This window comes from Montipora capricornis, chromosome 11 (assembly GCF_036669925.1).
Source record: "Montipora capricornis isolate CH-2021 chromosome 11, ASM3666992v2, whole genome shotgun sequence".
Taxonomy (NCBI): Eukaryota; Metazoa; Cnidaria; class Anthozoa; order Scleractinia; family Acroporidae; genus Montipora; species Montipora capricornis.
The window spans coordinates 29,189,593-29,207,949 of NC_090893.1; the positions used below are offsets into that span (position 1 = coordinate 29,189,593).

Here is an 18,357-nt window from a genome sequence, read left to right on the forward strand (position 1 = left end):
GAGTGCTTTAATTGGCCAGGCCCCAGTTGTTCGAAGGGTGGACAGTGCTATCCACTGGATAACTCAATCGGTTTTGCTAGTGTTTATCCGCTGGATAGTGATTTATCCGGTAGATAGCGCTATCCACCTGTCCTGGGCACGACGTTAAACAGCATCCGGTGGTGAGGCCCTGGTTCGGGAGATCCAGGGCTGCGGGGAGAATGTCACTACCTCCTAGTCACCACTGTTCTGGGGCACCCTTGGGCAAGGTGCAGCACCCATACGCCTCCCATGTCAGGGTCACGATACTGCTGCCACTATGGGGTAGATTCTCTTTGGGAGCAAGTGGTTAGGGGTGGGCTCCTCAGCAACGCTCACTGCTACTGTTGCGGTCAGGCCTTTAGCCCAAACAGATAGGGGTAAAGGCCCCCGATCAAAGCCTAGTCCTGGGTGCAGCAGAGGTTTGTTCTGATGGCGCATCACGGCTGCAACCTCTCTTCTTTCCCGGCGTCTCGACTACGCCTTGCCCCGGACCCAGAAAGTGGAAAGGCCAAGTTTGGTTCCGGTTTTTGCACCCGGTTCCATTACAGGCACACGCTGCTAAATGGATTACACTTCAGGGATTACAGACCATGCTACCGCATACGGGGTTTTAACCGATGCGCTGGCTCCGGCACCAGCGAGAAGTGAGCGAAGACCGGACACTACCGCGTTCGGGGTAGCCGACGCGCCATCTTGCCTGGCGATGGCGAGAAGTACACGAAGACCAGGTTTCGGAAGAGCTCTGAGTGGCCAAACTACTCTCAATTTTGCTTCTTGAAATGTAAGGACTCTGATGGACAGTGATAAAGACCGTCCTGAGCGTCGCACTGCTTTTGTTGCCAATGAACTTAAGCGACTGCAAATTGATGTGGCTGCCCTCAGCGAGACAAGGTTTCCCGATACACCTTCTTTTGGAAAGGGCTTCCCAAGACAGATCGCCGTATACACGGAGTTGGTTTTGCAATACGTACAAAACTGCTTAGAAATTTGAATGAGCTGCCCACAGGAATCAGTCAACGAATTATGGTTATGCGACTTGAACTGGCACATAATCAGTACATGTCAGTGATTAGCGCCTATGCATCAACGCTTGATGCAGACGTTGATGTTAAGGAAACTTTTTATGCGGCACTAGATGAACTTCTCACAGACATACCAGCTGCTGACAATTTGGTACTACTTGGTGACTTTAACGCCCGTGTTGGCCGGGATACTTGTGGCCTCCCATAGGATCAAATGGAATGGGTAAGATGAACTCAAACGGACTCATGCTACTCACTAAATGCACAGAACATAGCTTAGTCATTACCAACACTTTATTCCGCATGAAAGATCGGCACAAGGGCACATGGCGACATCCGCGCTCACGCCATTGGCACATCATTGACTATGTAATTACCAGAAAGAGAGACAGACAGTGTATGTTGAATACGCGTGCAATTACTGGTAGCGACAGCTGTTTCACCGGCCACCGTATGGTTAGGTCTGTTTTCAGATTGAAGTTACGGAAGAAGAGCCGACAGCAACCACATCTCACACTTAACGTTGAAGCCCTAAATCAATCTATAGTCAAACAAGATTTTCAGGCATCACTTAATGACAAACTTCCTGCCCTAGAGGAGAAGACATCTGTTGATACTACTTGGAATGCCCTCAAGAATGCTATTCTCGATGCTTGTTCGGAGACTATTGGGCCAAAAAGGAAAAAACACCAAGACTGGTTTGATGATAACGATGAAGAATTACTGAAACTCGTTAGTGAATATCGAGCCGCTTTTATCAACTGGCAACAACTTCCAAAGACACGCTCCCGCAGACAGAAACTCACCAAGGCAAAAGCTAATTTACAGAGGCGCACCAGGCAATTGAAGAATCAATGGTGGCTGGTAAAGGCAGCTGAACTACAAGAGCTTCCGATACTCACAAGAACCGTGCTTTCTTTGCAGCAACTAAGATGGTTTATGGCCCTAGCACTCATGGGCCAATTCCTCTTAGGACCTCCACCAATGAACTTGTAAAGGATCCTGAATCAATTAGACTGTGTTGGAAAGAGCACTTTAGCAACTTGCTGAACCGCAATGCTCAGGTAGATCCAAGAGCAGTGGATGAACTCGAACAGCACCTTGTAAGACACGAGCTAGCTGTTCCCCAACCTTTGATGAAGTTGAAAAAGCGCTGAGGTCTTTGAAGAGTGGTAAAGCCTCAGGACCTGATGGTATTCCTGCTGAAGTGATCAAAGCGGGTGTATTTCAACTCACTGAGCAACTTTTTCTGCTCATCCAGAGGTTCTGGACAGAAGAACAAATCCCAGCTGCCCTCAGAGATGCCCTAATCGTCACTTTGTTCAAGAAGGGCGATAAGTCGTTATGCAGTAACTATCGAGGTATTTCACTTCTTTCAGCAGTGGGCAAGCTCTTTGCTAAGATTCTGTTAAACCGCCTGACTCCACTCGCCGAAGAGGTTCTTCCTGAAAGTCAATGTGGGTTCAGACCCTTACGTGGTATCATCGATATGATCTTTGCCCTCCGCCAGATACAGGAAAAGTGCCGTGAACAACGCGTGCCTCTCTGCCTCATCTTTATAGACCTTATCCATCGAGATACTCTGTGGCAAATTCTTGCAAAGTATGGATGCACAGGGAAGCTTGTGAAAATGATCTGATTACTTCATGATGACATGACTGCTGCTGTTCTGTTTAATGGTAAATCTAGTGAGCCTTTCTCATGCAGTCGATCAAACAAGGTTGTGTAATCGCGCCTACCCTGTTCTCACTGTTTATGGGGGCTGTTCTTCAACTGGCTCGACCTTCTCTCAACGACGGAGTTGGCATCCAGTACCGGATTGATGGCAAAATCTTCAATCTTCGGAGACTTCAAGCCAAGACAAAAGTTTCTTTTACAACCATTGTTGAGCTTCAATACGCAGATGACTCAGCTGTCTGCTCTGAGACCATGTTTCAGCATGAACGAGGCTATCCATCTCCTACAGATTCTCTTCCGTCAATTCAAATAAATAGTGAAGAACTCAATGCAGTAAACAACTTCAAATATCTGGGAAGTACGGTTTCCAGTAATGCCTCTTTAGATATGGAAATTCAAAGTCGCATAAGTGCAGCCGCCACAGGCTACAACAAACTCAGCAAGAGGATTTTTTGCAATAACGATATCCTATCCAACACAAAGATTAAGGTTTACAATGCCATCATCATACCTACACTTCTCTATGGTTGTGAGACATGGGTTACCTATCGGAAGCATATCAAACAACTGGAAACATACCACCAGCGATGTTTGAGACGAATCCTGCACATTAAGTGGCAGGACAGAGTAACAAACACTGCCGTATTTGAGAGAACATCTTCTCAAAGTCTAGAGTCAGTGGATCTCCTTCATCGACTTAAATGGGCTGGTCACATCTGTAGAATGCCAGACTGTCGTCTACCAAAGCAAATATACTATTCACAGCTCTCCCATGGTACTAGATCAGTCGGTGCTCCAAAGAAAGGGCACAAGGACTTGCTAAAGCACTCCTTGTTGAAATGTGGAATTAATATGAACGAGTGGGAACAACTAGCAGCAGACAGACAGGTCTGGAAAAGTACAACTCGGAAAGGTGTTCTACACTTTGAAAACACCCGACTCACTGAGGAAGCTGTGCGCCGTGAGCAGAGACAGGCTGCTGCCCAACGGCGCCTTGAGACCCTGTAGATGGGGCTTGTTTGAGTCTCTGATCTGTTAATCCTTTTTGGCCGCCATACTCGCTTGTGAGTGGCTGCGACGACGACGACGACGACGACGAGCGCTATCCACCTTTTGAACAACCGAGGCCAGATGTAGCAAGTTTCGTCTTCAAGTTGCTTATGCTGTGTTTCGATTTCACACAAAGCAAGCATTAGCGCAGGGATTCTTGCTGTTGTGCTTGCGTCGGTAGTGAAAACCAGGCTTTACTTTACTCCTGTAGCTAACGGGTGAGAAATAAACTTGTATCCACGAGGTTTCTGGCGTTTGCTGACTTTACCGAAAATCTTTCCCATTGTGAGTAAAAAACGACCTCGAATAACCAAGCATTTGGTAAGTTTACCCATTTAAAATGGCAGTACAACGAAATACAGAAATACTAGAGCTCGCTATTGTGTTTTCAAATGATGTCATCAAATTGTAAAATCAAAGCTGCGAGGTTTTCTGATTTTTTATTGATACCAGGTAAAAAATTACTTAGAGGTAAATCTTCTTACCAGTGTTATGCCCCGAAGCATTTTTCGTTTTGAGAATACAGCATTTTGAATTTTCGAATTTTCGCCTTGCGTGACACTAAGACAGTGGCTGAGAAAAAGCTGTCTGGTTAATTCAGCTATAAACAAGGAAAAAGAGAGGGCTTTCATCGCAAACTGAGGTCTAGATGTTTTGTTGATTCGCGGCCGCCATATTTGTGTCCCTCCGAGGAACACCAACATGTTGTCTCTATACAACGCTCTGTAAAACTGAGTAAAACTGAGTAACATGTTTGGGGCATGCTCCCCCAGAAACTTTTGAAATTTAGGGTCTAGGAAATGCCATTTCCGACTATTTTCAAAGGACATTTCTATAAATAAATGTGAAGGAAAATGCAGTAGTTAGATGTTTATTTTACCCATCTGCCAAGTATTCTTTTGTTCTAAGGTGTGAACAACAGTGTTGCATCCTTTTGGCCATCACATTCAACAGTGTTGCACGCGCGCATGCGCTGCGCCTATCGGTATCCATGGTGATGGTTTATTGTTGCATCTGTTTCGCGCGTTGCCATGTCAGTTCAAGCTACGGAATGGTGAACGAGCAAAGTCTTGAATGTCTGGGCGACGAAAGGTTAAGCAATCTCTCTTCGAACAGATAGCCTTTCTTGTGTTCAAAGCTCTCAGGTGCATGGCGCCAATGTATCTGCAGGATCTTTTGCAAGTCAAGACCCCCGGACGCTGAATCTTCTCAAGGTTCCTCACACCCACATGGTGCAAGACCTTTGAAGACTGGGCATTTGCTGTTGCAGTTCCCAGATTCTGGAACAGCCGTCTTCTTGCTATCACACACAACAGAGAGTGACTCTATTGATAATTTTAAAAGAAACTTGAAAACGCCAACATGGCAAGAGTTTGTTTTCTAAGGATTCTGGGTAGATTTTGGCTCCAGACCCTTGAGTCCAAAATTCTGGATCCAACATGTTGCATTCGTTTGGTCACCTCTTTCGACACTTTTTAACAGCGTCCAACAATGTTGGATGATGTTGGATCCGTTTGGCCAGGCCTTTATGGGTTAATGAAAAGATACTGGAAATACTCACACACAGAGACACCAGTTTAATTCAAAATTTAAAAAACTTGGCCCGATTTTATGACTAAAAATAATTAATACCTCCATGGAATAACGATTCCCGGATATTAGCTGTAAGTCCGGGCGTACGTGCGTATATGGACGCTACGCCCCTGCAAACAGACCTGAGACTTAGAGGAGTCACTTACACTGTATGTGGTTATAGCGATTTTTCTTGTTCACAAACATTGACGTCACATTTCTTTTGATGTTCAAATTTCAACCACGGAACAAAACGAGTCATTGTTTTAACAGCCAATTAGGTTCTGGTGCACAACAATGTTGCAAAATGACTTAACTGATGAGAGCGTAATGTGAAGTGCTAGTTTTCTACCCCATATGAACCATGTGAGCGTTAGCCCCACTAATGGAAATGAGCCACACAAAAACAGACAAAACTCTGATCAGGGTGGGAATTGAACCCACGACCTTTGGGTTAGATCACCGCTGCTCTACCGACTGAGCTACAAGGTCAGACGGGAGCAACAGAGATGTATTTGGGGGTCTTCTGGACCCCTTCTCGAGAAATTTGGGGGTCCATTGCAAAATTTTGGGGGTCCAGCTAATTAACATTCAAGAATTAATATGCGATGTATTTCCTCGTATATAGTAATTGCTGCTGCAGTTTAGTTCGAATCTGCATGCTTTAAAGAGGATTCAGAAAAGATCAAATTCAGAGAAGTGACGTTTTCGTCGACGTTGCCGCGGTAGAGCTTAGATGGAGTAATTTTCCTATTGATCTTTTGAGAAAAACTACACGCTTTTCTTTCGTTACACAATTCAGTATTTTTAACATTTGCAAGTGAGAATGGTACAACTTACTATAGGTGGTTTGCAACCAATTTCCAGGGACAATGCTGCAATGTACAATTGCTGGTGGACCAACAAAAGGAGCTAATGAGACATCTCTTGTTTTCTTCCACCGACATGGCGGCGACGACGTAACGTGAAAACCATCTATAACTTGATCTGAAGAGATAATTCTTCTTGGAGGGTGACTCGGGGATGATCGGAAAAACCTGAGTGCTCCTATGCAGGAGTCGAACCTACGACCTTCCGATTACTAGTTCGGATGCTCTACCTCTGAGTAGTAGGGGGTGATCGGAAAATCAGAGTGCTCCTTTGCAGGAGTCGAACCTACGACCTTCCGATTACATGTTCGGACGCTCTACCACTGATCTATAGGGGATGATTGGGAAAATCCGAGTGCCCCTTTACTGGAGTCGAACCTACGACCTTCCGATTACTAGTTCCGATCCTCTACCACTGAGCAATAGTATTTTAATAGGTATTTTTAGTAAGTAAGTAAGTAAGTAAGTAAGTAAGTAAGTAAGTAAGTAAGTAAGTAAGTAAGTAAGTAAGTATTTTTAGTAAGTAAGTAAGTATTTCTAGTAAGTAAGTATTTTTAGTAAGTAATTAAGTAAGTATTTTTAGTAAGTAAGTATTTTAGTAAGTATTTTAAGTAAGTAAGTAAGTATTTTTAGTAAGTAAGTAAGTATTTCTAGTAAGTAAGTATTTTTAGTAAGTAATTAAGTAAGTATTTTTAGTAAGTAAAACCTTTATTTAAACAAGATAAGGATTTTTAAAGTTTAAAAAGCTTTGCAGCTTGTGGGGTCGTGTAAGAATAGGTAAATGAATAAATACTTAGATAATAATTATCAAACAAAGCTCAAAACCAACTTCAATGCACAAACGTAAAATAAATATTTACAATGTAAAATATCTTTGGTTAATATACAAATTTATAATTAATGATTTTGCCTAACTAATAACATTATTTAGCTAAAAACTTCCAACAAGGAGCAGGTATCTTCTACGGTATAAGTCAGTAAAATCAATGTCCCTGACCAACGTAAGTTTGTTAATCATCTTGGAGAAACTTTTCACACAGTTCGCCTTACGACAATCGATCGGCAAGTGATTCCACAAAATTGAACCTCTGTAAGATATGGAAAATTTATTGATATTCGATTTGAAAGGCGGGCTTGCATTTTAACGATATGTGCTGTTACGCTGAATCATTGTGGTACATCTTATAAGTTAGTTTCAGCCGGAATAGATTGCTTTTAGCAAGTTCTTAGAGTGTCCCATTTAACCCTAGTGAGGACTTCCACTAATGGCAGATTCGAGGCAAAATTAAAAATGACTCTTGCTGCTCTGCAGTGTAGTCTCTCAAGTGAATCGACGTCGTCTTGCCGATTTGTTCCTCCCACCCGGATATATCGTACGTGACTGCAGGAATTAAGACTTTGAAGTACAGGCTGATTAATGAGTTTATTCATCTAATTAGATGCTTGTGGCTTTCTCATGTAGAGCCAAAGTCAAAGTGGAGTTTGGCGAATGCTGGGGCATGTAGATGTAGATGTAATCCGAAGCCGCGAAGAGAAGGCTGCGTACGAACCTAAGTTGCGGTGTTAAGGCACTTTTTTGTACCAGCGACTAACAACAGCTAGGAAGCATGCGAGAAAAGGTTGACAGAGCCTACAAAAGAAAAGCACGAACAGAAATGTCAACAAAACTTCATTACAATATGATAACAGCATTCCGTTTTAATCCAAGATTTATAACATCTCGCTTTTAACCTGTAGCGACAAACGTAACTGCGATAGCACGACACAAAAGCAACGGCTTTCGCAACGAGTTTGTATCAGGGAACTGATCCAAATTTAAAGAAAAAAAGTTAAGTAACAGTTCTACATTCTTTTGCCATTTAAGGTACTAGGAAACATAGGTCTATCGATAGATTGTTCTGCCATAATGATTTTCCCATACATCATTCAGTAGGTTTTCTGCGAAGAATTTTTGCGGCATTCCATGGAGATAACTAGAGACATCAGTTGAAAATGCCACCAAGCAACTGAACGTCTAGCTACGTATGCATATCAAAGGCGCTGTGTTACGCAAAGTCACGTAATTTCAAGAAACCCAAAATGCCCAAAAGGTAGAATGAAACGTTTACAATAACCATTTAAAATTGTTGAACAACTTAAAAGGAATAAAGCAAAAGGAAAGAGGAGCATGGATGGACACAAATGGACAAGATTGAAACGGATTGCATTTGGATAATCTTGAAAATAATCCGGCGGCCCGAACGTTTTTCAAGTTTATGGCAAACCGCCTGGATAAAAAGGCTGTTTTTGCTCAGAATCATCTTGTTCGTGATGTAACGATAATTTTATCAGTAAAGGAATTCCATTTTCTAGTTTTAAAGTCATGACTAACTAAAGATTTCCCTAAACACTCTAAAGTAACGTGACATAGCCACTTGAATGAATAATTTCCTTCTCCCAGTACCTTCAGTTCGCAATTTGTGTCCTTTTCAGACCTGGTACGTTTTACAAGAACTATATTCCGCGTAGTTGCCGTGATTTGCGTGCGCGAGTAAGCTTTAAATTTGCGAGCGGCAAAGCAGCGAATACACCTTATTCCAAAATGGCTACGATTTTAGTATTCTTTTGTTTGCTTGCAAATTAGCCCTTGTTGCCTCTTTAAAGATTAAATATTCTTTTGAATTTTTAGCTTAAGAATGAGGCAACAAGGGCTAATTTGCATTGTGGCCATTTTGGAATAAGGTGTATGAAAACCTTGATGATGATGATAATAATAATAATAATAATAATAATAATAATAATAATAATAATAAATTCACTGCAGTGGAGGTAATTATCCACAACTTTCACCGACACTGAAGTGAATAATTGTTTTAGTATAGAGCGGTTTTCAATTGAGTGTCAAAAGTAATTAGATAATAACTTTGCTTTAGAGCGAGTTTCAATTGAGTGTCGTAAAACCAAAACCAAAGTAATTACTTTGGCCAATCAAAAAGGAAGGAGACAATCCAGTAAACCAATCAAAACTCTAAGTAATTACACGTAGCCGACACAAAGCGCGGGAAAATGAGCACGCGCGAGCCACGATTGGTTTTGGTTTCACTTCTGATTGGTTGGAAAACTCAGCGCGAGAAATTTGAACCAATCACTGAGTGAAGTAATCATAAACCAAAGTAATTATCTAATTACTTTCGACACTCAATTGAAAACCGCTCTATGATTACTTCACTCAGTGATTGGTTCAAAGTTCTCGCGCCATTTTGTCAACCAATCAGAAGTGAAACCAAAACCAATCGCGGCTCGCGCGTGCACATTTTCCCGCACTTTGTGTCGGCTACGTGTAATTACTTCGATTATTGATTGGTTTACTGTATTATCTCCGTCCTTTTTGATTGGCCAAAGTAATTACTTTGGTTTTGGTTTTACGACACTCGATTGAAACTCGCTCTATACCACACAAGTTGAATAATCTGCCGAGTTTATCGAGAAGATTTGCCCTACTGTAACGGAAGAGAAACGGGAAGCCATTTTCTTCTTCTTCGTTGGCTCAGAGATGAATAGTACTTGATATTCTCCTCCGAGCTAGCCAATCAGAATGTGCGGAAAGCACCATTCACTTGCATGGTATATACCAATAACCATTCTTCTCGCGGAAGGCGATTATTTCAAATATTGCTCAGTGGAAGTCGTGCCCTAAATATTCGGTTTTATTATCTCATTAAATAAATAATAATAATAATAATGACATCAAATAAAGTGAACATGAAGTGAAAGCTTGACCCTTGTGCAAGGTTTCAATTTTTATCTTGACAGGGAGGGGATAAAGAAGGGAAGATGGCGAAGGGGGTGGGGGTAGGGGGGCGATTATTCGAAAGAGGCGATTGTTTTAAATATTGCCGTCAAAGGGGGGGCGATTATAGGAGGAAGCCGATTACTCGAAGGAAGGCGATTACTCGAAGAAATACGGTATTTATCGTTTTCTTCTTACATTTTGGTTCCCTTGCTTGCTTTCCTCAACGCACATTTCACTAAATGCTGATAGGAGTTTTGCTACTTGTGGGTTTCCACGAGTTCGGGCAAAAAACAAACTGAAAGTGTATTCAAAAAGAGTCAAGCTCACGTTAGGTTTGATCGATAAACATACTACATTCAGTTACAGCTAAAGGTTGATTAGTGTTTAAACTATATTGACGACCGATAGCTCAGGTGGAGAAATTGCTGCCCTTGTATGGTTAGACTTTCAGTTCTTCTTGGATATGGACTATAAACCGTAGGCCCAGTCTAATTCACACAGTGGGACGTCACACACACTGTTCGTGAGGAGTAGTATATATATATATATATATTTTTTTTTTTTTTTTGGGGGGGGGGGGGGGGGGGGGGAGATCCCTGGTGTTGGTAGTCCAGTAAACCATCATGAGATAAGTGCGGTGTATAAATCCATTACAATTTTTTGAAGCCTGCTCCGGGCTTTCGTTTTCAAGACGATTTTCACCGATCCTAGTCATATTTTAGCAACGAGTATGTTAATACTCCGCGCAGGCATAACCTAACACTACTACGGCCCTTAAAAAATATTGTATTCGATAAAACCAATGTTCTTCTGCAGTTTTGATATGGAAAAACTTTCGCTTTGAACGAAACGCCGATGCAGCCTCTATAATGGTTTATCAGTGTGTAATGGATTCTAAGTTAACTGAAGAGTCGTCTTACCTCAAGATACTCATGCTTAAAGTAAATAACTCGGGATTCTCTACACAGGCACGTGGCTGTCATAAAGTAGAAAAAGAAAAATAGGTGACTCAGGTTTTGTTACCAGGCGGCGCAGAACTTTTCCCTTTCGTAAATTGCCACCGGGCCAAATCTTTCTTCTTGCCAACAACAACAACCACAACCACAACAACAACAACAACAAAAAAACACCTGCATGGGCCGACAATCGAACCCGAGCTATTAAATGAGTATCACTCACCAATCGCCACTTCAGTGACGAGTTACAAGACCTAAGTTCGTTTATCACACACTCAAAATGAAACACTCGGCAAATAGCTGTTTACGATGACTAAAACTAACCCTAATCTTATGTTAGGGATAACCTTAAACTCCCTCATCATGCTCTTGGCTTAATGCAAGCCGGCATTCAGTTGTTTGGTTGTTTCGATAACAGTGAATCCGATGGGCTTTGTTTTTAAGAATGCTATACACCACTATAAATGGCTCGACTCGTTTGCAACTGCCTATCTGCGTTACGAACTTCAAAATTCCCACACCTCTTTCTCTGCCAATCAGAGGCTCGCATGTGTTTTCCCGCCCTCAGCGACGGCTGAAAATATCTACTTTGTTCTATCATTGGCTCCCCTGATTGTCTGCGTATGTTACGATTGGTTAATATAAGCCACAATGTGATTGGTTCGTTTTCCGGCACCCAAATGAAAAAAAAAACACAACTAAGATGGCCTTTTATCCAATTGACTGTTAATTCACAGCAAAATGTTATTCCACAGACGCAAACATTTTCTATAAATCTAAAAATTCTACGCAAATTACCAGGTCTCGTGAAGATATCGCGTGCTGTAGCTGTGCTGTGGACATGAAAGGGCGACGAACAGTTGACATCTCAATTAGATCTAAAATCTGCCAACAACGTGAAACAATGAAAAATATTATTACTCACTAGTTCCCATGTGCATATATGGCGCCAAAAAAAATTATTTTGCTCATGTGCTAATTAGACTCGCTAGCCTCGTTTGCATGGACAAAATACAAAAGAAATGTTGCTTGAGAGCTAGGATAGTTATAGCATATATTAACCAAAAGAATACAATTTTGGCAACAGCAATAAAAGCAAGGTGACACACGCTAACATCAACCCGGTGTGGTCAACACATCACGCATGCGCACTACCATTTCACTCGATCAATTAGCAGCCATGGACAGCTGTTTCGGCCTTTTGGGCCTTATCAGCATGACGTAGCTAACATACCAGCCGGGTGTTTTTAGGCACCCCTTAAAGTGGCAGCTTCACATGCCATACATGTGGTAAGCTGGGTCGGGAACAGCAAAACTATTCTCCCACGGCAAGCGTGTGGGAAAGTGGACCACCATTTATGCACTCGGTCTATTGGTCCAAGAATTTGTGACCTTCAAGTCTTTGTGGGATTCAAAAAAAAGATGCGCACAGAAAATTCTGGTACACGAAACAGAAGCATTTTTTTCAACAGGAAGATCTTTCAAAAGGTCTTACCTCTGATTCTAAACTTGGCTGGTACCTTTTCCACAAAGCTATTCGAGCATTGTAAGATAACTGGAGATCTGTGAGAGTACAGTATCAGTAAAGGATGTGATCCACACTTGACATATTTTTCATTTTAGCAAAAAAGTAGCTTGTTTTCCTTAGTATAGCAAATTTCCAAGTCAGTTTTTAAACAGGAAGAAACACGTGTCAACCAGTGACGAAATTGCATGCGTATATATGATTTCAAGAAAGAAGTAATGTGATCTCTTTTTTACAAACACGATGATTCTGCTGAATACATGAAATTATTTGTCCAGAAATAAAATGAGCAGCTTAAAAATATGCTATTTGTATGGGAAAACGCGGCAGACGCTTTGCCTTCCGGTCACCCTTTGCAAATCATGATATGGCAAAGAGAAAACTTGTTTATGTGAAAACTGCATGCAAATAATAATTGCCATTTAAAACTTACTCGTCTGTAGGAGTCATAAGTTAGGGTCGGTTTAACACCGACGTAAACAATAGCTCAAGCAACCTATTCAACCCTGAAGCGTGTGCATGATTAGCTCCTTTGGTTAGGAGAAGGTAATGGCCATTTTCACACCAGAAGACAAACAAATCGCCTCAAGGAAAAATCGCCGGATGAGAAAAGGGGACGAGCAAATTCTAGACGACTTAATCGTCTGAAATTTGTCCGCTAAGAAGACGATTTCAAGTTCCGTCTAGAAGAACAAGTCAATCCAAGTTCGCAGTAAATGCGCGCAGCAACTACCAACAACATGCAACAGGGTGTGCAAACAGACGCAACATGTAACACACAACAGTATTGGGAGTTGTTGGCCAAAAATGTTGAGTCTGTTTGCACGGAGCCCGCTAAGTCCACTGTTAGCCGTCTGAAATTTATCCAACTTGGAAGACAATTTTGGAAGACGACTTGTCCGTCCAGAAGAACCAGTCGACCAAGTAAGTCGGAAGGAAATTCACGTTGGACGAACATATCGACAAATTAACTACCGCAGGGAAATGGAAGCGATGGTTTGTGAGACGTTTTCAATATGGCGGGAAGAAAGAAGGTTAGCGCGAAAGGTAAGGTTACCACGCAATACCTTGTGCCAGTCTTTACGCGCTCAAGCTTATCCAGTTTTGTCTGTCCATCGTTCATCTTTTATGAACTTACGTCTTCGATTCACATTTATTTAGTACACCAAACCAGAGGACGATTTGTTCAGTCGCCTCCTAGCATAAAAACAGCCAATGCCTCTTCGTATGTTGCTCAATTGGTATTTGGCCTTCAGTTGTCGCTAAAAAAAAAAGCTGAACATACCTTTTCTGGATGCAACTGTTTTCAAAAACAACACTGAAACACTATCAGAAACACAGAAGACATTTCCCTGTACACTACAAAATATTAAAAAATGATCAGTACAATAAGACACAGCACAACTGATAAGTTCTTAAAATAATTATCAGACTCAAAGTAAAATCAACAAACGGCAGAAGACGAAACAGTACCTCGAAATTAAATCCAAGCCTTTCTGACAGCAAAGAATCTTCTCCACCTTTTAAAGTAACAAACTGACATGTAAGTTGCAATGATTTTTGTTTTCCCGGAATCGCAATTTTGGTTAAATTTGAAACCTTGGAGAAATTGCTGACGGAGCAAACTGATTTTAGAGGTATGACAGTCAAGAGACCAATCTGATTGGTCAAAGGAAATTGCACGTGCCACGCACCTCACAAGTTTGGCGCAAGTGCCTCACGTGATCCTAAAACCTACGTTGGCAAGTGCATAAACCTTTTATTGACAAGTTGCACTAACACAGTCCAAGGGGAGGGTTCAAAGGTAAGCAAAGACAACGAAAACAACTACAAAAACCTCATCTGAAAATATAACTTTACTTGAACCCCGAAATGATAACTTGTTATTATTTAGCATTTATTCGAAGTCGTTACGAAGAAAAGTGTGTACCACTATAACAAAAATATAAGTGGTACAGTATAAGCTGTGTTGTTTGGAAAGAAAGTTAACTTTTTATCTTTATCTCCACATAACCTCAAATTTGGCCATTTCACGTCGTTGTCAGGACAGAAACGGCCAAGAAATACACCGAAATGGAAAACGCAAGTTAAGGCTGCGTTTAACCAATGCATTCTAGCGATCTATGGTAGACAGCGTCACAAGTATTTGCACGTGCTCTGGTCAAAGCCCGAGCACTGAAATAAAAAGACACTTGACAAGTGACAAGTGACAAGTGACAAGTGACAGTGACAAGGGCAAACTTAAACGCCCAAAAAACCTGCTTATTTTCGTAAGCTAAGAAAAAAAGCCACCGGGATGCTCGTCGGGTTAATGTTAATTTAAAATTCCGACGAGCATCCCTCCCCTTTTTTATGGGAGTTATCCTTCCCCTTTTTTATGGGAGTCCCCCTCCCCCGGGGGGGGAATATTCATGAGGCGATTACATGGCGTTCTTGTTGTCCTTGGTGTTGCTGAAATAAATGAAAATTTTTGAAATGCGGGTTATCCACGAAAAGGAGAAGTGATCGCTGTACTTATCTGGACCATTTAAGCATGGCTTAAGTGCAGAATACCCGGCCATTCCAAAACCACTTCTGGAAACAGTGGCTACGCGGCTACGCGGCTGCGCGGCTGCGCAGAGAACCTAGAGCTCAGCTCTTTGAAATTCAATAAAAACTTTAAAGAATTAAGCTTTCTTTTTACTGTTCGGTTAATTACACTGTTTACGAGATCGTGTGAAGAATATAGCACTCGTTTAATGATTAAGCTTAGGCGTTCGTTTCACTGATTAGGCCTACCGGTAAGTACTAAGAAAACTGCAACTTCACCACTATCGATGTCTCGTTCTTTCATCACTCACGAAGCCGGTATTTTCGAAGCTACAGCTTTTGAGTGGCCGGGTATTCTGCAGTTACGTCTTTAGCATGGTCTCTTATAGACATTTGAAATATTCAGGTGGGCTGCCAACTAAGTGACCTCACGGCTCCTGCTACGATTACGAGAAGTTCGAGTTTTCCGCATTGAGCATGCGCATAAGGTTTGGAGGTTGTCGAGGTTGATATCTTTCGAAGTGCGCATGCTCAGAACGGAAAACTCGAACTCGTAGTCCGAGGGTCCTCGTCCTCTGATCTCAAGGTCCCTATTGTTGCTGGCATCGCTCCAACAGATAGTGGTGTGCATGGTGGTGTGTAAGATAATACTTACCAAAGGTTTTGCTTGCGGCAGAGGTACAAGAGGCAAGCAAAACTCTGACAGTTCCCTCAGACAAAGCCCCGAAACTGGTTTGTAAGGATAATATTCTCTGTCGCAAATGAAAGAAATAGGATCATACATTACACTACAGTTCTGGGAAAGCATGTGGCTAGCTGATGGTACTAAAGCAGTCATTTGTTATCTTCAGTTAAGACATTAATCAAGCTACAAAGAGAGGAGAATTAAGTGCAGTCATGAGAAAAATTGCCTTATATAAATTTGTGCCATGTTCTGAACTTTCCGGACTTGGAATTATATTATTTTTGTGGGTTGCATCTTGCAAGAGCTTCTCCTCAGAGTACACTAGTTTTTCACTTTGCTCTAAAAGAATTTTCATTTTGTTCTCTTATGCTGGAGACATTTGTTTAAAACAAAGCATATTATAAAGTCATTGTAAGACAGCTCACCTTTCCTCAGCATTCCATGTAAAACTTTTCAAGACCTCCAAATCACGACACAACGATGACACAAGCTTAAAACAAAAAAAAAATGTTCAGGAAGAAAACTTTCCTATTTGTTATGAAGGTTGAAGACATTCCTACGAAGACATTTCAGTCTGAGAAAATAATGAATATGGAATGGAGTTTTAGGATTAGGGTTAGATAGCTATTGTAGTCTGTTCAGATTACTTATAATGCTTGCAAGCATCAATGGCATTGCTCCACTATTGGATATAAAACACCTCACAACCCACAATACCCTGACTTGCTCTGAATGACTCAAGGGTGATCAATTTACTTTAATCCACTCATTTGGTGCTACAGTCACCTTGTAGTTTTTAAAAATTCATACTAACCTCATCAACCATAACTTCCATGCTTTCTTGTGCAGTGTAACCCCAGTATTCTCCAATTTCAAGCAAGTTGCTATTTGGCAGGGTAGGTGTGGTCACACATCTTAGCTGCATTAGCACCCAATCCTTAGCTTTTTTGGTTTTTCTCCCTTGGGCACCACAATAGCATGCAAGTGCGAGACTACATCTTACAACTGTCTGAAATGCATCATCTATGGATTTATATTTCAAAATAAGGAGCATCAATGAGGCTCTGCCGGGGTAAATTTCAACAAGCGACTTGGCCTAGAAAGTGCGTAAAGTGAAACCATGACAAACAACATCCTTTTATTAAATTCCCTTTAATTTCTGAAAGCAATGTGAGACATTGACAAAGCACCAACACGAGAGCTTTTAAAATTTACACAAGTGACATGGGACCACCCACTCCCCCCTCCCAACCCCACGGCAGGGCCTTCTCAATCATTCTCAAATAGGAAATGTGGTCTGATTTTCCATTTTGGCAGGTTGTATTCTAAAGGATGATCTACTAAATTTAAAAGTTTTTTTTTGCTTGATTATAAAAGTAAGACAGAAATGATAAAATTATCATTTCTTTATGATGCAGTATTTCAACCAATCAAGTAGTCAGGATGCTTGCAAGGTATTACATCATCAAGTTTGCCCAAATCATCACCATTTTCTATTAAACTGTGTGACCTCAGACAGAGTAGAATCTACAAGTCTCACATTTTTAGGATTTAAAGGTGATATACTGGTACTTTTTAGCGGACCTAGACGTTGTTAAGGTCACCAAAATTAATGCCTGTAAGGTGTGTTGCTAAAATTTAAGAGAGTTTTTTTTTATGGGGTTGGGGGGGGGGGGGGGGGGGTGGTGGATAGAGGGGATGAAGCTTATCTTGATCTCTCTCTTATTAATTTTGTGTTCTTTTCAATGGAATCACCGATAGTTGTTTTCTGTCAAATATATCTTTGATTGCATTTGTTTTGCCAACTTGTCTCTCTTATAATCTAAATTGCAGGAAATCTCACCTGTCAACAAAAGGACAGTGTTTTTATATAATTCACCAAGGAGTTTCCCAACACTGGGATATTTCTGTAAAACTTGTTGGGGGTTATCTGCCTGCAAAACAAAATTGATGAAAGTAATCATAAATTCTTTCTGGCTCATCATGACCTTAATTACTTCTAAATAATATGTAACAATCACAATCTTACAAATGGATAATTAAATTTGAGTTTACATAATCTTACTGTGTTTGCAAGTGTATAAGCCTTTTAGGATATGACCTCAAACCACATACGCTGTCCGAGAGATGCCACCACAACAGCACGAACACAGAATTTTATCAACAAGGATTGAGGGGCATGGCCTAAAGTTTATACAGTGTAGTGCTTATCCTAGACGATTTGAACATCTTGCTGTTTAATTGTTCCACTTGAGGGATTAATATTACAGGATGTTTAGTGTGCAAATGAACTCATGTTGTGGCCCTATGAATTTAGGATTGGTTTTATAATTTGAAAGCAGTTTGAATCCTAATGTTTAACATTTTAACTAATCTGAGTCTACAGAAATATAAAGATAAATCTGCAGGGTTCTCAATCGGCTCCATAACCTATAACACCTGTCACAGCTGTCAATTACAGCTTTAAAATCGTCCCCATCAAGAAGAAGTCTGTCAATCAGTTGCAGTGTTACAGCTTAAAATAGCACAGCAACGGCTGTGATCTGGTACAAAAATATTTTGGACACAGCCAAATTTATACCCATGCACAACATGTAAGGCACTGATCCCAAGGCTGTTGCCTAACAGGAGCCCGGTAGCCTGGGGCTCCCAAAGAATAGGTACTGTCAGCCCCAAAGA

At 41.2% G+C, this 18,357-nt stretch overlaps 2 protein-coding genes across 2 annotated transcripts in view; one reads left to right on the forward strand and one right to left on the reverse strand.

The window, feature by feature from the left end:
* Positions 1–2,798: 2,798 nt before the first annotated feature.
* LOC138023306 (uncharacterized) lies at positions 2,799–3,728 on the forward strand. The gene has a single exon (XM_068870321.1). The coding sequence runs from the start codon at positions 2,799–2,801 to the stop codon at positions 3,726–3,728; it is 930 nt and encodes a 309-aa protein (XP_068726422.1).
* A 3,172-nt stretch (positions 3,729–6,900) lies between these two features.
* LOC138023696 (Fanconi anemia group C protein homolog) overlaps positions 6,901–18,357 on the reverse strand; it is a 12,014-nt gene continuing 557 nt past the window's right edge. Inside the window, exons 2-12 of the mRNA XM_068870740.1 lie at positions 17,522–17,612; positions 16,493–16,701; positions 16,104–16,168; positions 15,649–15,745; positions 13,938–13,984; positions 13,750–13,823; positions 12,435–12,502; positions 11,738–11,824; positions 10,904–10,959; positions 10,179–10,278; positions 6,901–7,841 (exon numbers count right to left, since the gene is read on the reverse strand). Of these exons, the coding sequence (XP_068726841.1) occupies positions 7,800–7,841; positions 10,179–10,278; positions 10,904–10,959; positions 11,738–11,824; positions 12,435–12,502; positions 13,750–13,823; positions 13,938–13,984; positions 15,649–15,745; positions 16,104–16,168; positions 16,493–16,701; positions 17,522–17,612 (936 nt within the window). The 3' untranslated portion in view covers positions 6,901–7,799. The remainder of the gene's footprint in view (positions 7,842–10,178; positions 10,279–10,903; positions 10,960–11,737; positions 11,825–12,434; positions 12,503–13,749; positions 13,824–13,937; positions 13,985–15,648; positions 15,746–16,103; positions 16,169–16,492; positions 16,702–17,521; positions 17,613–18,357) is intronic.

Excerpts from the sequence above, each read along its gene's own strand:
- LOC138023306 (XM_068870321.1), top strand. The coding sequence starts at position 2,799 with ATGGGGGCTGTTCTTCAACTGGCTCGACCTTCTCTCAACGACGGAGTT.